A 24870-nucleotide genomic window follows, 5' to 3' on the forward strand; every position below is an offset into this window, starting at 1 on the left:
TAAACCCAATAAAACCCGTTCCGAAGGCTGAAGCGGGAACTTTACTCGTTAATGTTGAAGTTTAAGATGGAACAAAAAAGTTCGGCAATAATTTCCTTAGTCTGAATGCGCCGGATTATAAGATATAACTCAAGATTGGATGGGAGTGAATAAACCCATTTCAGGTGTTTAAGTGGATTTATGGATCGAGTTTTCAAACCTGTTACTTTAGTCTTTCCTTGGGTTTACTTTTGCTACCAATCGAGTTGATTCAATTGTATTTCTTGTAAATAATTCATTACGGGCTGAGGTGTTAAGATTGACTACAGTATAATAATTATGCCTACTACAGGATTTGCAATTTCATTTTTAAAACATAACAAGGTTGTTATTTGAAATAATAATGAAATCTTTCATCATGATTGGTATAATAAATTGTTCACGACATTTCGGAATCTTGAATCTGATTCCGTCATCAGGTGTGGAAAAAACTGAACGAATTAAATAACAATTTTAAATGTTTTATAAAAAAAATACTAAAGCTGCATACAAAATCCTGTAACTAAACTTATAAATATTTCGTATATTTCCTCGGCAGAAAGCGATGATTCTGTTTTGCTGAAAGCTACGCGGCGCGGCGTCTTTCAAGTTCAGAGTCATGAAAATCATTGTAGACGGTCCCCGTGGAACAATGGATTGTTGGAATTGTCTGGACTGGGAACAATGGGCCATTGTGAATTCATGTTCTCTTCGTAAGATGGTGAGGATCTGCGAACTACGCACTTCAAAACCTTCTTGAGTTTATGTTGAATCACAAACACACACTTCACAACCAATAGGCCTACACGTGTTTCGAAATTGGCTTGCTTATTTATTTGTGTTTTCGTTTGAAAATTTCGTTACCTATAAATGATCTTTGTAGTATAACTTTAGGTTAGGCCTATTTGTAATACGTCTGTGGTTATTTGTTGTCTTAAGATTTGCGTTAATGAGTAAAACTTCGTTTGGGAGGTGATTTAATTTTGTATACTTTAAACTTTTATTTGAATAAAAAAATATTTTTCCATTTAAAATTCGAAATAACATCGTTCTTTATTTACTGGCATATATAATAATATTAATCAAAATTTGTTAACTAATTATTTACATGCAATAGTTTATATTTTTTTAGTTTCTGAAGTTTTCTACGGATCATAGGAACAACATCACTTTTCTATTGCTTTTAATAAACAATTCCAAAAATAAGTTTGTTATTAGGCGTTGGTGATAGGCCTAATGTATGAATATATAACAATTTGTTTACCCAACACCAATCAATGTATTTTTACTCATACTATAACATTTCTAAAACGGTCAAATATTAAAAATGTTACAATGCAAATGATTTTGACCAATAGACATATTTTATGTACATAATTACCACAGAAATGTTTACAGTTCAATGTTATCAAACATAGAAAAGATTTGAAAGGTATTTTCACTAGAACCGTATTTCCAAAAGTAACAAATTTGTGTTATTTTAGATTGCGCCACAAATACCTAAAAATGATTTATCAAATCACTAATGAATAAAGGTTCTGAATATCTACTAATTAAAACTCGTCACCTTAGTTTTTGATATTCAAATTTTTACAGACGCAGTTCTATTAACAATTGATGATGCTGTATTTTGAATTTTAATTAAGACTAAATTACAATAGCGTCCATGCGAACGCTCAACGCAGGTCTAAGATAATAGAAAATGAATGAAAAGACACGTGAATAGGACAAAGAGGAACGGCAGACTGGAATTGTTTGGATCAGGAACAATGGTCTTGAATTTGTATTTAGATCCCAAGCCTTTGAACTTGTGTGACGTTTGGGTGGCGATTCTCATCATAACTTTATCCATAATAATTGCTCATGTGTTTTCAAAAACGAACTTTTGATCAAAACTGTTTATTCAACCATGAAACTCGGTAAAATATGTTGTGTTCAATAATAAGAATAATAGTGATTAATGTATAAAATTTATTTAAAATAATACAGCGGCGTGATTGAAAGTTATGGTGAAATGTATAGTAATCGTAATGGTTTCCATATCTTAATATGATTGACAATGTATCACGAACTATAAAGTTCGTCTCGAAAATATTTCAAGATGTAGTTTTTTTTTATTCAACTATAGTGAATTTTACGTTAATTTCTCATATTTCTCTAGTTTGTTTCACCAATCCATGTCTCTCTATGATCCAAATCCAAGAAAAATCTAGTATTCTCTTTTTTTAGTACATTTGTGTACACATTATTTGGAAATTCTTACTCCCCACCGTGCATCTTCCTAAAACCCCCACTTAAGCAATAGTTTACCATCGGTAAACCATCTACTTGCCATTTAAATCTTACAATCATTTGAATAATCCTCATACTTCAAAAACAAATATCTTTTCTACTATCAAGTAAGCCTAAAATTCTCCATCAAACACAAAGTTAAAACTTCCTAAAATAATAATCCCTGCAATAAACTTTATAAAAATGATATTTTGCATTTTTGGGTTCATACAGAACCGTTTCAACTGTCGTAAAGAGAATTTACGCCTGGTATAATTCCACAAAAACTCTTCACCAATTCAAATAATTTAGTTGTACCATTGACTGTTGTACATATTAGCAACAGTAACGCCAATAGCCAACCTTGTTTTCAGAAAATTTTCTCACTAACAATCAAACCCATCATAATTTAACCTAGGACATTCCCAAACTGTAACTACACATCAGTGTTGATGCGGTGCAAATTCGAAGCTGTGGGATTCGACGGCGTGGGATTCGACGCAATACCACGATGACTGTCAAGACGCTTTACGCGGGAGTTTTGCCCGACTCTGCAGTAATACCAACCCATGATTCCGCAGAATGTCGAGTGTACACGAGGCGATGGTTTATACTGGCTCTATTCGTCGTGTACTCAATGTCCAACGCGATGCAGTGGATCGAGTACTCCATCATCGCCAATGTAGTACAGAAGTACTACGATGTGCCCAGCTCCTACGTCAACTGGACATCGATGATCTACATGATCACCTACATACCTTTCGTCTTCCCGGCATCCTGGCTGATTGACAAGCTGGTAAGTATTGTAACTAATTTACTTTCTTTCTTGATATAGCTGCTTTACCCGTGCTTCCCAACGGTGGTAGTAGAATGTGCGATTATTTGCGTAGCTTTTTATTGACTGGATCAGCTGTTTTTAGCCAGGACCATAAGGACAGCTGTGTCCACAGTTTCGAACCATAACATTTCGGAGGTTAAAAAGGGGAAAATGTTGATTTTGGGAATTGTCTAGGTGGTTTGGGACCAAGACCTAAAATCGTGTCAAGTTTCATTCCCTTGTAGTAGATAATTAGAAATTACTTCGACTGAAACCTAAATCTAGTTTACAAATTCAAGAAATCGTAATTTGTAGAACGACTTTAATGATTGAGTGACGTTTTTGTTACCAAACATTGTCCTCAAGACAAGCGCAAAGTCGCAACAAAGACTATTTATTAAGTCACATTACTCTCGACACAATTCATACCATTAGCTTTGTTCGTTAAATCGTTTTTAAGCTTTTCCATTGTTACGAAGCTTCTATGTACCGTTTTCTTCAACTGAAGGCAACGTTTGTTTTAAGCAGCAAAATATGGTAAATTAACTTACTTGTCGTACTATTGACATCGGTTATTACGCTGGTTAAAAAAGTTTGTTATGAAGAAAAACATTGTTATCGGAATTTGTACTTGATTCAAAACAGAAAACTGCTGTACTGAAATTGATACTGGATGCTATCTGTCATCTACACGAGGGAATACACAAATACTTGTACTAATCACTTCCGAATTGACCATTTGTCTGTACACGTTTGGATCTATATTACACTAAAGAGGATTCTATATTACACCATAAATAAATACTTAAATTACTATGTTGATTACTTATCGTAATTAATTGCACGATATTTCCTGAAAAGATTTTTCGACCACTGTACCGGTACTATACATTTCCATATAAAGAGTCCATTGTTTTGCTGAATGTATATGATACACAGTAAAGTTAGATTAGACCAATGAAGAAAATTCTATTTGACACCAATACTATGTATACTACAGTATTTGTATCGTATTTATCGGTTTTCACTTACATACTTAATAATGTGTCCCACACATACGTACTTCAAGACAATTATCAATTATCAATTATTTAAGAAGGGGACGCCACTATGTGCGTATTTTAACATAATTATTAGCGAATTTCCCTATAGGGAAGTAGCTATTACTGTAGGTCTCATGGTAAGACTTAGGCCCGGGATCGATTTACTTTTTCATTTTGATGTCCCCAGAGGCCAAAAACACCATTCGTTCAAATTTTTATATATGTATATATATATATATATGTAGATTTATATATATATGTGTCCGTGAACACGATAACTTGAGTAATTTTTATCCTATTTTGATGAAATTTGGTTTGAAGGTGTAAGGCGGGATAAACTTGAATGAGTTCGCGATCCAGCATGATCGGACCATGGGAACAGGGTTTTATGGGGTAAAAATTGTTTGTTTTTTTCACTTTTGACCCTGAAAACACAAAATTTCCCAATTTTTCTCTAAACCTTCTTAAAGAGCTTAAAAAAACAAACAATTCAGTATATCAAAGTGTTTTTGTACGGTTATTGGTTACGGAGAAAACTAAAAAAATAGTAAATTTAAAATTCCCATGTTATTCTTATGGAGAATATTGTAAAATGTTGTAGTTTGCTTGTTTATGGATATCTTTTGTTCAAACTTGGCAAATATATTCATTTTCTACTAAGCAATAATTATTTTACTTAAAACACACACTTTATTGGTTTCCTTGTTGCAGCAAACCTAGGTACTCGTTAAACCTAATGTTTTTTTAATAGATCGATTGAAAATCAATTCAGCCAAATGGAAATTCGCTTAGACGGCAGGTTTGCTGCGGCGGGGGTATTTGACTCCACACAGTAAGTTCCTAATTTGAATTCACATTACGACATCTATTTATATTTATATTTACACCTTAACTGGCTTTTACCGGGAAGTTAATGACATATCACGTTCATTCCAGTAATGTTCGCCCAAAACCATCAAAGTAAATCATTGCCAATGGACAATGTGAACGGTTATTGCGATTGAGATAGGGATTGGTTGGGAATGATAAATAAATCATAACAAGCGGAATACATCTCTCAACAGCAACAACATCCCACCGCTGTTGCTCGACAACGCAACGTCGATGTTATCAAAATGTTTGATGCGAATACATGTGGCTATCTATCATCTTTTTGCAGCAGGGAACGAAATTAGTTTGCTTTTCATTCCAATGAGTACTTTGAGTAACTTGGGAGAAATGATTATTTACAAATTTGTTAGTGAATTTCCCACATAGGGAATAAGCTATTTCCGTAGTTAGTACTCATGGTAAAAATTGGTTTTCTCATTTTGACCCTAAAACAAAAAATTTAGCTATTTCTTTCCAAACCATTTTGTAGAGCTTAAAAAACAAATAATTTAGTATATTGAAACGTAATTACGCGCTTATGGTTACGGAGAAAATTTAAAAAAATTTAAATTTCAAATTCCCATTTTATTTTAATGGAGAATAAGTAAACTGTTGTTGTTTGCTTGTTTATGAGCATATTTAGATCACATTTGTAAAATGCATTTATTTCATACTAAACTATTAACATAAAAAAACACTGTTTTACCCTCCCTGTTGCAGCAAACCTAGAGTACTCGTTTAATTAATGCTATTTAAATAGGGAATAATTAATGTGATATTTTTAAGGAGACATTTTAGTGTAAATCCAATTAGGCAAATGAAAATTTCCCTTAGTCTGTAGGTTTGCTGCGGCGGGGGTATTTTTAATATTACCATTGAGTGATTGTGTAGGTACGTGTAGTATTGCCAATAACTTTGTAAAATTTGGGAGCCTATAGCACCTGAATCTGGGAGCCCGTTGTCTAAGAAATCAAATAGGTACATAGCCTAGATGAAGTTTTTCATTATTATGATAAATAACACTAAATATAACCATAGACAAAAGAATGAAATATAGACTGTCAGCCGTGCTGCGGTTGCCATGGTTACCATAGGTTCCGGCGCATACCGCTGTAGTTTACGTAGCGCGTACGCCGTAACTACCGTGGTGCTCCAAGCGGTGTGCGCCGGAACCTATGGTAACCGCAGCACAGCTGACGGCGCTGACGGTCTATATTTCATTCTTTTTGTCTATGATATAACGTAGTAGCATATAGAGTCAAAACTATCTATCTATATATTAATAGGCAAGCATGTTTCTTTAAAACCTTTTTTCTCAGCTTGTTTATATTATAGCACCGAAAGAGTTTGTCAAAGTAAAACGTCCTATATAGTACCGACATATGACGATCAGGGGAGCGAGATGGTCTAGTGGTAGAGCTCGGGGTCATCGGATCGTGAAGTCCCGGGTTCAAATCCTGCCAATCACCAAGGATTTTATTTATGTGATAATGCCGCAACCCTCTAAGACTAGCCTGAAGTAATGTGAAAAACAGTTCTGGGCTAGAACCTAGTTTCCTAGGATGTGAAGGTGGTACAAAAAATAGTACTTTTACGAGATGAATCTGAGATATGAATATTCTATTCTTTAGGACCACTACAACACAACAATCTATCCAAACAAGAACATTTACGACTTAGGTTATAGTTTCAGCTAATCATAAATTAATAATTATTTTTTTACATTATCCGTTTTGCATTGAAAACGAGCTTTAAACCCTGTTAAAACGCGCAATTTGAGCCCTTCTAGCACTCACTTACTTTTATGGTGGAAACGTAAAAATGGAGCCACTATTTTATCGTTTAGTGAAATAAAATACGGTAGGTATTCAATACTCCTCTGGAAACCGCAAACATTTATCAACCTATTTCACGCCTTACTTTACCTGTCATAAACAGAGAATCCAGAACAATGAAAATCATTCGAACTCGGGCTATTTTATGCATGGTGATCATAAAAGGCGGCTATTAAGACTAAGAGGATTTTTTTCTCACTATTTTAAAATTGTATTATATTTTTTGACGTAGGCCTAATCTATTTAAAAAATGTGTAAAGTTGGAAACATGTGAGAACGTAAATCTTAAGGCTAAATAACGATCGTTGATAGATTTTACCTGAAATGTGCAAAATGAAGCACCCGTAGTCTATTTTCAATCTTATTTCTGGAAAGCAACAAATCACGCCGTCGGTTCAATAGAAGCTCTTTCCTGCGTAAAAAGATTTATGGGCATGAACTGCTTGAGAAAACTGAACTAAAGTAATTTGCTAAGAAAGGTTTTTGAATTATCTACCTGAAATGCTGATCTACTTGCATCTTGCTTTGGATACTTGGTTTATATATTTCGAACTTCAACTATCTAATCAATCATAGACTATTACAAGAAGTACCTACATAATTTATGTTTTGCTATACTCCGTAGCAAAATCACAGAAAAAAGTAGAAAAATAGTAGATGTACGTTAGTATGCTACCTTTAGGTAGTATGCTTAATCCATGACAAACTAGGTGGTTTCAGGGGAAGAAATCCACCCCTTACACTTAAGTTCTTACCTTTAAAAGAACTTGTTCTGCCCGTGCCTCGCCGCGAGAAGACAGAGAAGAGGGTGATCCTTCACCGTATTGTCCCATGCAATAAGCGTTTGTTCTTGATGTAAATTAAGTTTATCAATGTCCATGTCACAAGAAAAATACTCTTCAGATGTGTTTTATTCCCAGTTGGAACACATAAGGCACCGACCAAACGCACAATTATAAACACATAATTTGTCTGCAAAATCAATTGCTGTGTTTTAAAATATAGTATACTGATATAATAAGTAAACAATAAAAAAACAATTCTTGAACGCCATCGCACAATATAAGAAAAACGTACTGTCACTTCTCTGGATCCAATCTTGAAATCAATCGTAGAATCAGAAGTTAACTCAAGGAAAAGTAAACAAACTAAAATAAAAACAAATCTAACAGCTGATGTATCTTCGTGATTAAATACAGCCCTTTAATTGAGGTTCCTGCCTTTAGGAGAGGGTTTATCCATACATTCCACCATGGGGTTTATCGAAAACTTGTATTTTTCGGGGAAGATTCACATCATTTCATTCAAGTATGCTGTTGATAGGTGTGCGGCTTATGGATTTCTCAAAAGTTTAGATCCTTGTTAGATAACTCAGCAGCAGCAGCTGAGGTTTACTAAAACGTCAATCAGCGGCAACAAAAATACATTAAGCAAAAAATAGTGGGGTGGAACCTCCCTAAAACTGCCTAAATTTTGTGAACGGAGTATAGTTTAGGGGTTACCCAGAAGTTTGGTGTGAGAGTGACCGGCCGATCCCTGGTATAGCCATGCACCCAAGTTTTTAAACGATCCCCAGATTAGTAGTTAGTCTAGTGTTGCTTTCTTTATTTTATTGTATGTTATTAATTAGGCCTATTTGTTTTTGCGTTTTGACATGCATGCGTTTTTATCACAGTCGGGAGTAATGCAGCCTATTTTGTTATTTAAAAGACCGAGAAGGGATTGTTAAAGTGTTAGAGGTGGATTATTTTCCCCATAAAATCGTAAAATGTCTCTTGCTATGAAATTCCACTGGTGGAGACCTTATCAACAAACTTCAGTAAAGTACACATGCTTAAGTTGTATTTATTAAGTGGGTTTAAGCGAAACTCTGATATCCGCCTCCATTATATTTACGAAAATATCAAACCTAACAGTATCAGTATTTTCAATTGTTTAATGTGTGGCTTAGTACTATATATATACTTAAGTTTTGCTAGGTTTAGCAGACAGTATATAATATTATAGCCTACTTTCATTCATAGAGTGAATGATTAAAACGAAAAGTTATATATATACAAATCCTCTAGGATCAGCTAAAGCATTGGCTGAAGACAATCATTTTCAGATTAGTTCCATTCGGCTCTCATGTCACAGATGTTTTGTTGATTACTGAAGGTTTCTTGATTTAACTTATTTTAGACTACAGTATCTAAACCAAATGAAACTACTTACCTAGTTATGAGCAACAGCCCGTTCTCTGTTTTTATAACAATAGAGGTCTTAAGCGCAAATCATAAAATTAACCCTAAAATTAGAGAAAAAATACCCCCACCTTCGGATTTTACAAATTGATGGAAAGAGGATTCCACTTGTGTTAGGTATTTTATAGTTCTGCCTGGATTTGGGTTACGTTACGAAACTTCTTATGTGGCAATAATGAATTTCCTCAGGGTATTCGTGTGGCAGTCACTCTTGGAGCCTTGGGGACCTGCGCAGGAGCATGGATCAAGGTGTTTTCCGTAGCCCCGGACCGCTTCCTGGTCACGTTCCTTGGCCAAACCGTGGTCGCCATCTCCCAGATCTTCGTCCTCAGTATGCCCGCACCTCTGGCCGCTACCTGGTTCGGCCCCGATGAAGTCTCCTCAGCATGTTCTATCGGGGTCTTTGGAAACCAGGTAGGCATTTTTCATATGTTTAACATTGTGAATAAAAAAGCGTTCACTTTTATCCCTGGTTGTTATGAGATTATATGTACACCACATCTTGTTAGCGTATTCTGTTACCCCTGTATTTTGCCCCGTATAATGAGATGTGACACGCTATAGCGGGTAGCTGTTTCTGTTACTTTTTGGAACGATCCCGTTGAAAGCTCTCAATATTAAGGAATTTTATTATTCGAAGGTGCTTTGTTATAGTCGATTTTTTCAAGCAGAGTTTGCCTTTTTAGTGCGAACAAAAATTGTAGATCATAATAAAATCAACCAAAAATGTCAGAACAGACATTTATGCTCTATAAACTGCGTATAATTGCTTATTTTATACATAAAAAGCGAGTTTATATATAAGGTAAGGTTCATTTTTAGAATAACAGCGGTAACAGCGCACTTCATCTCAAAATTTACTACTAGCAAGGCCTGATCTTGTTTGCCACATATATTTTACTTTCCTGTAATCCCTTAACAAACCTGTGAATAAACATTCATTTTTCTTTATTTTTACAAAGAAATATCAAGACATTCAAATGCATTTAGATTGAGAGCAAATGTCCAGTTGCTTGGAACATTTTGCTTTCACCCCTGAGAATTATTTGATACTGATGAGATGAATGATACTGATGAACTTTTCTAATCATGTCCAAAAATGTCCATCCTCATCTTAGGATTAAAAAAACACAGTTCTGTTGACAGCTAGAATTAATTGTAAAGTATCAGCGGAATCAACGGACGAAACAGTTACATGGACAAGAAAACGCTAGTGCGCTCAACGAACTGCGCATGCGCGAGATTTATTCAGACCAGCAGACGCCGAGCGAGACGCCAGCAGCTAGTGATGGGAGAATCGAATACTTTAGAGAATCGAATACCGTGAATTCGTAGCCTCCCCTGTATTCGAATACTTTTACGAATACTTGTATTCGAACGCCTTTGAGTATGCAAAGCATGGAAAATGAGTGTGTAATTCTTTTTTCCCGTTCTTTTGGCCACTGTTATTTCGTTTTACAGTAATTAATTCATTAATATAATTTATTCTATGTAATTTTAAATTATATGATTTTTAAAAGGTACATTTATTTTGACTTATAATTATTTCATGGTCAGTTACAGTCTTATTAATGTATTATTTTCTATTATATTAACTAATTAATATCTTAAATAATATGTCTTATTCATTGGTATGGATAATTTACATCAGATATGCATGTTATTTTGCCATGTAACTATATAAATCGGTTGTAGTTATAATAAATTCTATTCAATTGCCCTCTACCAGTAGGTAGTAACCTAATATTTTAAATATCCAATATATTCTAAATGTTAACGATTAATAATAATCTTATGTAAATTATAGGGCTAATGGTAAAACTATAACGAATAGACGAAAACAAATGCTGCAGTAAAAACATTAAATACTCTTACGAATGCTACGGATTCGTAAGATATTCAAAAGGGAATTCAGTAGTTGAAAAAGTGTTGAATACATTTTTGAATCCCCCGAATTCGCTTTCTAGATGCAAGAAATCCTGCAAAATCTGAGGTCAAGAGTATTCACAAAAAAGTATTCGTACGAATCTGAAGTATTCGAATCTACGAATACTCGGGCTGTATTCGAATACTATTCGATTCTGTATTCGATTCTCCCATCACTACCAGCAGCCCCAGCAGACGGTCGTTTGCAGCAAGCACGAAATACTAAACTATGTAAACTATGCTTGAATAGCAATGTTTTTGTCGTAAGATTCAGTGTATTTATTTCTTGTGTTTTCAGTGATTAAGTGCGTAACCACGTATCATGTTTAAAATAAGTCTTTATTTCAATTACTTGTAAATCGTTAATAAAAATAAACATAACCCCACCGCGGCCAAACCAAACCTGTTAAGAAACGTTGGCTCAGTTTAGTAATTTAATTGCTGTGCTAAGAGAAAATTGATTATCCTGAAACGATTTTATTAATTCAATTTATAAGGAACCGTAATCTAAAAAAATAGTGTTAGGCCTAAGTTATAAGGTAGGCCTAGTATTGGTTTAAAAAGTTACTTACTTCGTAGCAATGGGGAAAAGGTACTTTTGTGACTATTGTGATAAAACCTTTATTGATGATCCAGAATCACGAAGAAAACACATTCAAGGCATAGGCCATATCCGAAATAGGAATAATCATTACAAAAAGTTTAAAGATGTAAAAGCAATATATGAGGAGGAATCAGCTAAAGAAGAATGTCGAAGATTTAGGCAAACTGGTCAGTGTCAGTTCAACGAGAATTGTAACTTTACTCATTATTCCAAAGAAGATTTACAACTTATGAAGAACGAAATAGAAAAGGCTGAATTAAAAAGTAAAAGCTATTCTAATATCCAAGAAGCATCACTTGAAGATTGGTTAGCGAAGCGTAGAACCAAAAGTGAAACTACAACGTCACAGCTCAATAAGGATAGACAGTTGACAATGAAACCCTCGACATCATCTTATTCTAATCACAGCCAGCTCCCAATATCTTTACAGCCTGTAACTGAAGATCAAATTTTCCAGTCTGATGTTGAGTTTACAGAATGGGGCTAAAATTAGAAATTAGAATTAGTAAGTTAGTTCTACTTTTTTGGACAATACAGGCCCTAAACCAGGGAAAGTCTTAGGACGCACATTTATTTATAAAAAGTGAGTAGGCCTAAGTTTAAACATAGGCTAACATTTTCAAATTATGTGGCTAGTTATTCTTATCCGAGGGTTATACATCTAGAGTATTTCACCATGAATTAAATTACCAAACACCAATTCGGTGTTTTCAACAAGTCAATCAACTCAGTCATCCAGTGAATTTTTGTTACAGACATTTTATTTTGTGTTGTTTATGTTCTGTATTGTGTCATAGACTAAGTTATGAATATTGTACGCCTACGATACAAATTCATAATGAATTCAAAGACAGAAGATGAAATGCCGTAGTTTACATTTTTACAGATTGAAGATGTACCTAACTTAGCAGCATATAAAACAGTTGTTTTATTCACGGCCTAACAAGGGACTGATAGTTTTACAGAGGGTAGGTAACTTAATTTAGGTGTAACTTATTTTAATACATTTCCATATAATTAGCCTCTATCCATATAATAATTATCATAAGGTATAATTTCATTAAGTTATGAAATTCAATAAATCAGGATAGACAATCAAGTTATCATTAATAAAAGCTAACTGTTGCTTACCTAATTTATCGACTTGTGCTATTTAGGGCCTATACCTATAGGCTAGCTGTACAAAGACACAAGTATATTGTAGGTAGGCTAATTGAAGCCATTCTATGTAAATTTTAGTCTAGATGTATAATGTGTAATATAAGTTACTCTTATTTTGTTTAACTTAGTTTCAAATTTGTTTAGCCCTTACAAAACTCTCTTTTTCTTGTTACGTTTGATTATTTTTTTATTTAGTTTGTTTTTGCCCCATTTACAATTTTTATGCTTCCAGTAAGTTAATCTTGGAGTTGTAACTTAACTAACTTATTTTTTTATCTTTAGACCTATTGTTGAAAAGCACCTTTAATCAATAACACAATGAGAAACGGTAGCTGGGTTCAGAACAAACTTCTTAGCCAGGAAGCAGCAACCTTCAGATTTGAAAGCGAAGCGAGCAATATAGCCTACCACATGACTACTCGGACAATTAGGCTACTTGGCTTCACCCATACTGATCTTTAAAACACATACCGGTACTTTCCTGTTTGTTTTTCTTATCCACAAGATGTATATATTTTCAGCTTGGAGTGGCCCTAGGCTTTGTGATTCCACCGATGATTGTGAAGAACAGCGAAGACTTGGATGTGATTGGGTCTGGTCTTTCCTTACTCTTCTATGGAGTGGCTATTCTCACTTCAGTTCTTCTAGTCCTCATTTTATTCTGTAAGTGTAGGCCTAATGATAATCAGTTAAGCAATTTATAATTAGGCCTATCTGCTCTGTTGCAACCCCTTTGTAAGTTCTTGTTCGGAACTTTTTAATAATTTGTTGTCTCTAATGCTTAATATACAAGATGGGCTTACCAATCAATTCCTGACTCAATCCCAATTATTATTCAGCGGTGTTATAATGAAAATTCATTTTAAATAGACACATAAAATTTATTAGGAGATGGTTGTCAATAAAAATAAACTCATCCAAACAATTTTCACTACAAAAAAGTTCTACCTTAAAAGTCAGCTTATTTTTCAAACCTAATTTGAACTGCAATAGAGTCTCTGAAGTACTCACAGTTTTTCAGAGCTCGCCGAAGTTGCCGCCCAGTCCGGCGCAGGCTGTACAACGCAGCGCAGCGTCCATACCCTTCCTAACCTCTATCAAACACCTGGTTACTAACACCGGGTACATGCTACTTCTAGTGTCATACGGCATCAATGTAGGTGTGTTCTACGCCATATCTACCCTGCTCAATCAGATCGTACTTGCTTACTTTCCGGTAAGTGATATTTGAAGTATTTCAGCTGTGATAGGCTAACAGATAAAATCTTGCATTTGCCTGTTGACCTAGACCTCAGGCCTGTCCATGGTACCTTTGGCTAAGAGAGCCAGACATAATACCATTTTGAATTTGTAGTAATTTTGGAATAAAAATAAAAATAGTTGATTTGATCCAACAACGGAGTTGGTGATGCAAATCAAACATTTCTGTCAAATACGCCAACTTTTTAACCAAGACAACTTACATTAAACTGTATAATTTTTTATCTCACACCAACTCTCGTAAAGATGGGATATACTAAATTTAGACAACTTACGGTCTTCAGTATCCAAAATTCAATGGTGGAACATATCCAGCAAAGCAAGGGTTGAACCATTACCTAGAGTACGGTACAAAAGTGATGTGGCATGTTTTTTTTTTTTTTAAATATTAATTTACAATCTATTCTATACTAGAACAATAAGTCAATTTCATGAAAATTTTAACATGGGTTAGTTACACTCCATCAAGTGCACTAACATACAAAAACTTTTAAAAAGTTTAACTAAAAACGATTTGGAAGGTCTATTGGATTAACTTTTTTGAGCCTATAGTAGCTTCACTATTATCGAGGAGGTTAACTGCCAGGAAATTTGGATGGCTTTCTTTGATTTTTTTCGCTTTGTTTTTTTATTTCTTCTCTAATATACGGTAATTTTGTATCTTGATGAATAACATTATTTGTGACAAACCAAGGCTTGTAAATTTGCTTGTAAAATTTGTCTTAGTGTTTTGGATTGAGTACTGATAAAATTCAATGTTAGCACCGAAGTGCCACATCTCTGCCTTGGTTTCATATTCATCTGACTGGGTCTCTCCTACGACTCATCAAATAAGTGCCAATGAATTTCACTAAATTATTTTAAAAACAATCCTTTTAGATAAACTATAGTAAACAACTAAATAATTCACAAAAGGTCAATGCCGAGTTGTTTGGATCAGTCCATTCATCATGTTTGGTTTTTTTTTCAGGGCAAAGAAGAAGACGTTGGCAGGATTGGTCTGATGATCGTAGTGGCTGGAATGTTGGGCTCCGTTTGTTGTGGAGTTGTACTCGACAAGACTCATAAATTCAAGTACGAATAGTTTACAATGTTCAATTTTAAAGTATGTTGTCACCAATCCTATTGTAATGTTTTGCCTGTAGTTAGTTTTAGCTATACGTTTATTTATTTTTTATTTTTTTGCAAATTTCCCTATCCGGAAGAAGCTATTACAGGGTGTATACCAACCGGGAAAACCGGGAGAACCGGGAAATAACCTTGAATTTGAAGGGACCTGGAAAAAACCGGGAAAAAGCCGTGATTTTTGGACCGAATCCGGGATTTTTATTTTAGCCCCGGTAGAAGATTATAGTCGTAAAATGCGTCTTGCCGCGGTTGCGGGCGACGACGATGACGTTTTCGTGACCTCGGGAGACGACGATGACGTCTCGTGACCGCGGGAGACGACGATGACGTTTCCGTGACCGCGGGAGACGACGATGACGTTTCCGTGACCGCGGGAGACGGCGATGATGTTTACATGGCTGCGGTAAATATTCATGATTTTTACCGCGATCGCGTACTTCGACGATTACGTTTCCCTTACCGCTGGAGTCAATGATGATGTCTACACGGCCGTGGAAGATTTTCATGATTTGCCGTGACCGCGAAAGATGACGATGATGATTTCTACACGGCCGCGTGAAATACTCATGATTTTGCCGCGATTGCGACCTACGACGATGACGTTTCCGTGACCGCGGGAGACGACGATGACGTGTCCGTGACCGCAGACGACGACGATGACGTTTCCGTGACCGCGGACGACGACGATGACGTTTCCGTGACCGCGGGAGACGACGATGATTATGTCTACACGGCCGCAGATGTTTATGATTTTGCCGAGATCGCGGACGACGGCGATGACGTTTTCATACCTGCGAGAGGTAATGATGATGTCTACACAGCCGCGGAAGATTTTCGTGATTTGCCGTGACCGCGAAAGACGACGATGATGATTTCTAAGAGGCCGCGTGATATGCTCATGATTTTGTCGTGATTGCGGCCGACGACGATGACGTTTCCGTGACCGCGGGAAACGACGATGACGTTTCCGTGACCGTGGGAGACGACGATGGTGTAGACACGGCTGCGGGAAATATTCATGATTTCACCGAGATCGCGGACGATGACGTTTACGTGACCGCAGGATCAACGATGATGTTTACACTGCCGCGGGAAACATTCATGATTTTGCCGAGATCGCGCACGACAACGATGACGTTCCCGTGAGCGTGGGAGTCAATGATGGTGTCTACACGGCCTCGGAACATTTTCGTTATTTTGCCTTGATCGCGGTCGATGACGATGACGTTTACGTGACCGTGGGAGTCAATGATGATGTCCACACGGCCGTGGAAGATTTTCATGATTTGCCGTGACCGCGAAAGATGACGATGATGATTTCTACACGGCCGCGTGAAATACTCATGATTTTGCCGCGATTGCGACCTACGACGATGACGTTTCCGTGACCGCGGGAGACGACGATGACGTTTCCGTGACCGCGGGAGACTACGATGACGTTACCGTGACCGCGGGAGACGACGATGACGTTTCCGTGACCGCGGGAGACTACGATGACGTTTCCGTGACCGCGGGAGACGACGATGACGTTTCCGTGACCGCGGGAGACGGCGATGATGTTTACATGGCTGCGGTAAATATTCATGATTTTTACCGCGATCGCGTACTTCGACGATTACGTTTCCCTTACCGCTGGAGTCAATGATGATGTCTACACGGCCGTGGAAGATTTTCATGATTTGCCGTGACCGCGAAAGATGACGATGATGATTTCTACACGGCCGCGTGAAATACTCATGATTTTGCCGCGATTGCGACCTACGACGATGACGTTTCCGTGACCGCGGGAGACGACGATGACGTGTCCGTGACCGCAGACGACGACGATGACGTTTCCGTGACCGCGGACGACGACGATGACGTTTCCGTGACCGCGGGAGACGACGATGATTATGTCTACACGGCCGCAGATGTTTATGATTTTGCCGAGATCGCGGACGACGGCGATGACGTTTTCATACCTGCGAGAGGTAATGATGATGTCTACACAGCCGCGGAAGATTTTCGTGATTTGCCGTGACCGCGAAAGACGACGATGATGATTTCTAAGAGGCCGCGTGATATGCTCATGATTTTGTCGTGATTGCGGCCGACGACGATGACGTTTCCGTGACCGCGGGAAACGACGATGACGTTTCCGTGACCGTGGGAGACGACGATGGTGTAGACACGGCTGCGGGAAATATTCATGATTTCACCGAGATCGCGGACGATGACGTTTACGTGACCGCAGGATCAACGATGATGTTTACACTGCCGCGGGAAACATTAATGATTTTGCCGAGATCGCGCACGACAACGATGACGTTCCCGTGAGCGTGGGAGTCAATGATGGTGTCTACACGGCCTCGGAACATTTTCGTTATTTTGCCTTGATCGCGGTCGATGACGATGACGTTTACGTGACCGTGGGAGTCAATGATGATGTCCACACGGCCGTGGAAGATTTTCATGATTTGCCGTGACCGCGAAAGATGACGATGATGATTTCTACACGGCCGCGTGAAATACTCATGATTTTGCCGCGATTGCGACCTACGACGATGACGTTTCCGTGACCGCGGGAGACGACGATGACGTTTCCGTGACCGCGGGAGACTACGATGACGTTACCGTGACCGCGGGAGACGACGATGACGTTTCCGTGACCGCGGGAGACTACGATGACGTTTCCGTGACCGCGGGAGACGACGATGACGTTTCCGTGACCGCGGGAGACGACGATGACATTTCCGTGACCGCGGGGTCAACGATGATGTATACACTGCCGCGGGAAATATTCATGATTTTTCCGAGATCGCGGACGACGACGATGACGTTTCCGTGACCGCGGGAGACGACGATGACGTTTCCGTGACCGCAGACGACGACGATGACGTTTCCGTGACCGCGGACGACGACGATGACGTTTCCGTGACCGCGGGAGACGACGATGATTATGTCTACACGGCCGCAGATGTTTATGATTTTGCCGAGATCGCGGACGACGGCGATGACGTTTTCATACCTGCGAGAGGTAATGATGATGTCTACACAGCCGCGGAAGATTTTCGTGATTTGCCGTGACCGCGAAAGACGACGATGATGATTTCTAAGAGGCCGCGTGATATGCTCATGATTTTGCCGTGATTGCGGCCGACGACGATGACGTTTCCGTGACCGCGGGAAACGACGATGACGTTTCCGTGACCGCGGGAAACGATGATGACGTTTCCGTGACCGCGGGAAACGACGATGACGTTTCCGTGACCGCGGGAAACGACGATGACGTTTCCGTGACCGTGGGAGACGACGATGGTGTAGACACGGCTGCGGGAAATATTCATGATTTCACCGAGATCGCGGACGATGACGTTTCCGTGACTGCGGGAGGCTATGATGATGTCCACACGGCCGCGGAAGATATTCGTGATTTGCCGTGACCGCGAAAGACGACGATGATTTTGTCTACACGGCAGCAGATGTTCATGATTTAGCCGCGATCACGGACAACGATGATGACGTTTACGTGACCGCAGGATCAACGATGATGTTTACACTGCCGCGGGAAACATTCATGATTTTGCCGAGATCGCGCACGACAACGATGACGTTCCCGTGAGCGTGGGAGTCAATGATGGTGTCTACACGGCCTCGGAACATTTTCGTTATTTTGCCTTGATCGCGGTCGATGACGATGACGTTTACGTGACCGTGGGAGTCAATGATGATGTCCACACGGCCGCGGAAGATTTTTGTGATTTTGCCGCAATCGTGGATGACGATGATTACGTTTTCGTGATCGCGAGAGATGGCGATAATGTATACATACCGAGGGAGATGTCCAGGATTTTTCTATGGTAACGTAAGACTGTGATGACGTTTACATCACCGTGGGAAGCGACCACACGACCGCAGGAAATATTCAGGATTTAGCCGCCGTTGATAATGTGTTCATAAAAAATGAAGATAATATTCATGATTTTGCTGCTATCGAGAGAGACGATGTTTCCGTGGACTTAAGTAATGATGATAATGAAAATTATTACTATAATATGGATTAATACTTTTTCAACACTAGCTCACTGGACTTTGAAACAAATTTAATGTAAGTTTATATTGTATACTTAGGCGGCAAGTCTTAGATTGATTATAGTTTAAGTGGAACCAAACAAATACGCGGGAACCTGGAAAAACTTGGAAAAACCAGGAAAAAACCTGGAATTTCACTTTAATAAAATAGTATACACCCTGAAGGGTAAAGGCCAAAACACTATTCTATTCATTCTAATTGTTATGTGTTATGTGTGTTGTTTTTAAAAGCTATTCAAAATCATTTCTGATTTTACATTTTGAATCGTATGTAAATGTAACAACATTTACGCCAAGCTCCAAGTTAAGTAGGCTATAGATAGGCCTACTAAGAGTTCTAACTGTATGATATGAGAAATTATGAAGACTTTTAAATACTTTTCAATGAAATGGTGACCATACAAATTAGGCATTTTAAGATAACTACGAATGGAGATGAGTGTAGGATGAGTGGCGCGATCTTGTAAGTCTTGTTAGTCACTAAGGCCGACTTATTCCTTAGACACAAACTGTTAATTAAAAGCCCATACAGCTAATGGCATCTAAGGGACCTACAGTTTATAGTGGATTCCGAACCGCATTTTTGCCCTGGTATATACAAATTGGTCTAATTATCAGGATAGTACTGTGGATAGTCGTAGTACTCACACCCAGGGAGTATCACATCCTCAGATGTTTTTAACCTAGGATTTTTGCAGGGAGACGACACTTGCTGTTTATTTCTTCTCGTTGGTTGGCATGGTGATCTACACCTTCACACTGAACTGTGGATATATCGCTGTAGTCTACGTAACTGCTGCGGTGCTCGGGTATGTTTTGATTTAATTATGCAGCATTGCGTTTATTTTTTTTGTATTGTTAATCTGTTGACTATTAACAATCAAACGCTTTCTGGGAGAGTGTGAAATTATCAAAAATGTTAGATTACCGAACATAATAGGGCTAATTAAAAACCTTTTAGTTGTGACACATGTGGGTGAGTCATTAACAGTTTCTTGTCCAAACCATCCCTTAAACAAAAAAAATCCCAAATATAGAGTCTACTGAACATCTAATTATTAATAATTATTACCTTAAATTTAGGATTAATTACATTTTCTGACAATATCATTGCTTTGTAGATTCTTCATGACAGGCTACTTGCCGGTTGGTTTTGAGCTGGGAGCCGAGTTAACCTATCCGGAGCCTGAAGGCACATCCGCAGGACTTCTCAACGCGGGAGCTCAAGTCTTTGGCATCCTGTTTACAATTGGTAAGTCCTGAAGTGTAATCTCAATCAGTAAAGCTGACAAAATTTCCTTCCCGAGTTATATTTTCAATTTGTTATTTTAATTTTCAAAAATATCTGTGGATGTGTAAACAACATGTCCTGCAACTAGATTCAGACAAAATGGGGTGTGTGGTAATTTTCGGTTTCATGACCTGTTGAAATCATGTTTCTTGCATGTTAACTGTAGAAACAAAAAGTGTCATTAATAGTGTCTATTATCTTTTTTGAACTAAAATCATCATGTGCAAAAGTTTCTTTTAAAATTGGTTATAGCTGGTTCATATAGATGGAATGTCTACTTCAATGTTCAATAGTACGCTACTTTACTATGTCTACCAAATTCTTGTTTTGAAAAAATTTGGATTATTAAGTTCAATTGTATTAAAAGTCAGTCGTTGTTAGGCGTTTGACACACGTACAGGACAAAAATAAAATTTTTCCACTCTAAACAAGCTGGACACTTCGGGTTCCTAAAAAAGTCGGACTCGATCTCCAGGACGATTGTGTGTCTATCTGTATTTGACCAACTAGATATCACCATACGATAGAGGTGAATGAAACCCACAAAACCTTCACAAATATTTTAATTCCAACAATTGCCGTGTTGACAGGGTCCTCGTATGTGCTGGAGTTGATCGGTGACTTGTGGGCCAACGCAGTACTGTGCTGCTGTCTGGTAATAGGTACAGGACTCACGGCACTCATCCGCTCCGATCTGAGACGTCAGGCGGCGCACGCCAAGAACACTCAGCAGCCACCAACGCCATAAGTAGATTTACATTCCACTGTCTCTAGTTATGTTCTTGTAACTGCATTTCACTATGTAAGATAATTGTTTTTCTAAAATACAATCACAATGGTACAGTAGAGTCCCGTTAGTCCGAAATGGTTGGGACCGGGCCCATTTCGGATTACCGAATATTTCGGATTAAAAGCTTTTTTTTGTTTTTTTTAATTTGAAAAAAAAAAAATTTTTTTTATTTTTTGAATTTTTTTTTGTCTTAGGACGCAGGCACGAGTCCGGGATTGTTTTTCACATTACTTAAGGCTAGACCTAGTGGCTGCAGCATTATCACTTACAGTAATAAAATCCATTTGTGATTTGGCGGACGAAAATGAAAAATGTTAAAGTAATAACAAAAATGGTGAAATATTTAATTAAATACTCTACAAAACGTCTATCTCACCTGGCCGCTACAGAATATGTTGACAAGACACAGCTAACTGTGTTAAAAGTTTAGTAAAAAAACTTTTAAAAAATTCAAAAAATTTCCAGTTTCGAAAAATTTAAAAAAAACTTCAAAAAATTTCAAAAAAATTTCAAAAATTTTCAAAAAATTTTCAAAATTTTAATTTTTTTTATAAAAAAATTTAAAAAAATATTTTTTTGGTTTCGGATTAAGCGGACTTTCGGATTACCGAAGTTCGGATTATCGGGACTCCACTGTACTATTTAGTGGCTAAAGAGCAATACTAATGGAAAATATCCGCACAGACTGTTCATCTGCTTGTAGAGAGTCTTCACTGTCACTCTCACTACTTAACACAAAAAAACACTTGTGGTTGATGGAATAATAAATTTACCTTAACGTAAATAAGACAAAAATTTTACAATTCCACTGAATAACGTAAAAAGATATCTGAGTAAGGGAAGGCTAATTTGTTATAAAATAGGTTAAGAAAAGTTAAAATTGGATTAGGGTGCCAGTAGGTACTGAAGAAGTTTAAACAGAGAGCGTTTAATTATAAGAGATAAAAAAAACATGTTGATACATGAAGAGGAACCAGAGAGGGGTGTGCAAAGAAGTGATTTTCCTCTAGCCCAGCGGTGGTCAGTTATGATTGTTCATAAATTTTATTTTTATGTTTAGGACTGGAAAATTTGTAAAAAGTAGATCAGCAGTGTAACTCTGTTTTTTTTAGAATGTTTTCTATTATGGATTTCTGGGAATCCAGTGCACAAGTCTGAATCGTACATGGGATAGTGTTTGAAGTTGTAAGAAGTAAAATACTTTTTAGTTTTTGGTCATTTTATAAATTTTAGTTTGGAAAGTATAGTGTGTGGTGATATAATTTCATCAATCTTGAGTGTTGAAATGGTCCAATGCTAACTTGCTTATTCAGAACATAGACGATACGTTGTCTGTACTCCCATCATGTGATTCAGAATGAGTAGTCTATATAAAGGTTTGAATACTCTATGGATGGTGAAAACATTGCTTTTGGGAATTCTAATACGATGATGGTTTGGACAAAATTGACAAAAACTAAGTGAGGACTTGAGTAAGTGAGATTATAAAGCCTATACCACGTTCTAAAATTAGATACTTTTATGACATTTTGGGCTCTCAGGATCTTAAATCTGACTCGTAACTGAAGTTATTAGTAAATTTAGCTAACAAATTTTAGTTTTTGTAAATTTGTCGACAAGTTTTTTGAGAGTGAAGTGCAGCTCAATTAGAACAGTTTTCCATTAAACAAAATGTTATGGAATATTAATTTAGACGTTTTTTGCTTGCCAACAGTGACAAATAAATAGTGACAATAAGATTAAAACGGTTTACATAGTTTTTCTTTTTTTAATTAGGCAAACAAACATTCCAATACAAAATATATTTTTGTACTAGCCATAAACTTTTTTCTTGCCTAGCAGTATATCTAGTAGGATTTTTATTTATTTGATTTTTTCATAGCCTTTGTATATAAACATCTTGTTATTGTAAGTAATTTATTGCATTTGAATTAGACATTATTTATTTTGAGCTTTTTTTATTTAAGTTGTATTTGAGTAAAGAGTATTATGTTTTAATTGCTCAAAGTTGTCTTGATTTACATGTGTCATCGTCATAGATAACTTTACTATTAGTAAAAAGATATATTTTCTCTTATATAAAATATACTAAACATGTATTGAGCATACCATGTAATATACTTTTGTACTATTAATTCTGTACTGTAGCTATTCAATAATTTAAAAGCTGTTATGTAGGCAAACAAAATTTATTCGGTCACTAAATTAAAATTTTTTTTGTATCAATTAGTTCATTAAGCTATTAAATGTTATAGTAATTAGGCCTACTGTAGTTGTTAAAGTGTAACTTTACACTTGTAACGGTAACAATAATTACTACATTCAAATCTTTGACAATATTGAAGTGTTGTGAGTAAATTTAAAATATAGATATTTTTGTCCGTTGTTCGTAAGTGTATGTTTGAACATAGATCATTGTAGAAGCTGCTGTGTTATATTTATAGTGGAACCTCTGTTAATTCTTTATTAAGGATATCTGACAAATTAAATTAACAAAGACCGAATTGCATTTACTTCGTTTGGTAAAGAGTTAATATTACAAGATTTGCTTGGTCCATCGAGGTGAATTTTGTTTTTCAAGTGGAAAACTGCTGTAGCGTAATATTCCTGCTGAGCCCAATACTTTCTAAAACCATCATCTACTCTGTTGAAAACAGACCTAATAATTCTGTCAAGGTACTACAGGTAATATAGCCTTCTGTACTCACTCTGTACGTTGAGTGTAATTTATATTTAACTTAGTTTGTGTTCCATTTCTAAAATATTGTAAAGCTCCTAAATGAATTTGGGTTGAAACGATGGCATTTCCAAAAGGTCTCTAAATGGGAAGGAATTAATTTCTCATTGGCAGATTCCCTTTCCTAAAACCATGCAAAATTTATTTTACTCCTTCCCTAAATTGATGCAATGTTATATCTGCGGCGGTGGTATTTTACTTTTGAACTCACATTTGAATAAAGTGTAATTGAGTTTACTAGTAAAGATTACTAATAGAGGTTCTGCTATTTCAACTTCAACATAGATACAGCCAGTGATAAAAGTAGTGTGAACTTTATATATGCATAGCTGATTCGGAATATTGTACTGGACATGTTTTCCATCTCATTGCGATTCATCCTCTACAGCAGTAGATTTAAATCATTTTTATTTGTTGAGGCATGGGCATTAGGGTCTGCATCTTGATACTTCCCCTTAACATTTATCATAGTTTACTCATTGTTCATTCTTTGCTCACCTTAATGCGTTCCCACCAAGGCCTTCGAGGCACAAGTAAAACTGGAGATGGTTAAAAGAGGCTGCCATTTTTTTATAAATTAATACCAATAAAGTAACTGTCTTGTGATTCGGATATCACTGCACACAGGTTCATTAAGGCCGGCCACACACAGAACCAGGCGGGTCGAGGCGCAACAGGGCACGACGAGACGCCTGACTTAAGCCATGTCTTGTTGCTGTCATACACAGAATGAGACAGGGCACGTCAAGTAAAAAGTTTAGCCCCCATAAACCTGAAAATTAATATAGGATTTTTTATTTCTGAG

At 37.1% G+C, this 24870-nt stretch overlaps 2 protein-coding genes across 3 annotated transcripts in view; both read left to right on the forward strand.

Annotated features, from left to right (window-relative positions):
* The window catches only part of LOC128996120 (uncharacterized MFS-type transporter C09D4.1-like), a 54480-nt gene extending 32889 nt beyond the window's left edge, over nucleotides 1-21591 (forward strand). The window contains exons 2-9 of one of the 2 annotated variants that reach the window (XM_054421234.1): nucleotides 2871-3085; nucleotides 9287-9511; nucleotides 13310-13451; nucleotides 13802-14004; nucleotides 15019-15122; nucleotides 19946-20056; nucleotides 20369-20499; nucleotides 21129-21590. In XM_054421234.1, the coding sequence (XP_054277209.1) occupies nucleotides 2871-3085; nucleotides 9287-9511; nucleotides 13310-13451; nucleotides 13802-14004; nucleotides 15019-15122; nucleotides 19946-20056; nucleotides 20369-20499; nucleotides 21129-21286 (1289 nt within the window). In that variant the 3' untranslated portion in view covers nucleotides 21287-21590. Of the gene's footprint in view, nucleotides 1-2663; nucleotides 3086-9286; nucleotides 9512-13309; nucleotides 13452-13801; nucleotides 14005-15018; nucleotides 15123-19945; nucleotides 20057-20368; nucleotides 20500-21128 lie in introns of both variants that reach the window. The other variant, XM_054421233.1, reaches the window with a different exon arrangement.
* LOC128996121 (zinc finger matrin-type protein 5-like) lies at nucleotides 11246-12588 on the forward strand. The gene has a single exon (XM_054421235.1). The coding sequence runs from the start codon at nucleotides 11605-11607 to the stop codon at nucleotides 12112-12114; it is 510 nt and encodes a 169-aa protein (XP_054277210.1). The 5' UTR covers nucleotides 11246-11604; the 3' UTR covers nucleotides 12115-12588.
* Nucleotides 21592-24870: the final 3279 nt, after the last annotated feature.

This window comes from Macrosteles quadrilineatus, unplaced genomic scaffold (assembly GCF_028750875.1).
Source record: "Macrosteles quadrilineatus isolate MER2022 unplaced genomic scaffold, UCM_ALF_1.0 Scaffold_6__1_contigs__length_79288215, whole genome shotgun sequence".
NCBI classification, from domain to species: Eukaryota; Metazoa; Arthropoda; class Insecta; order Hemiptera; family Cicadellidae; genus Macrosteles; species Macrosteles quadrilineatus.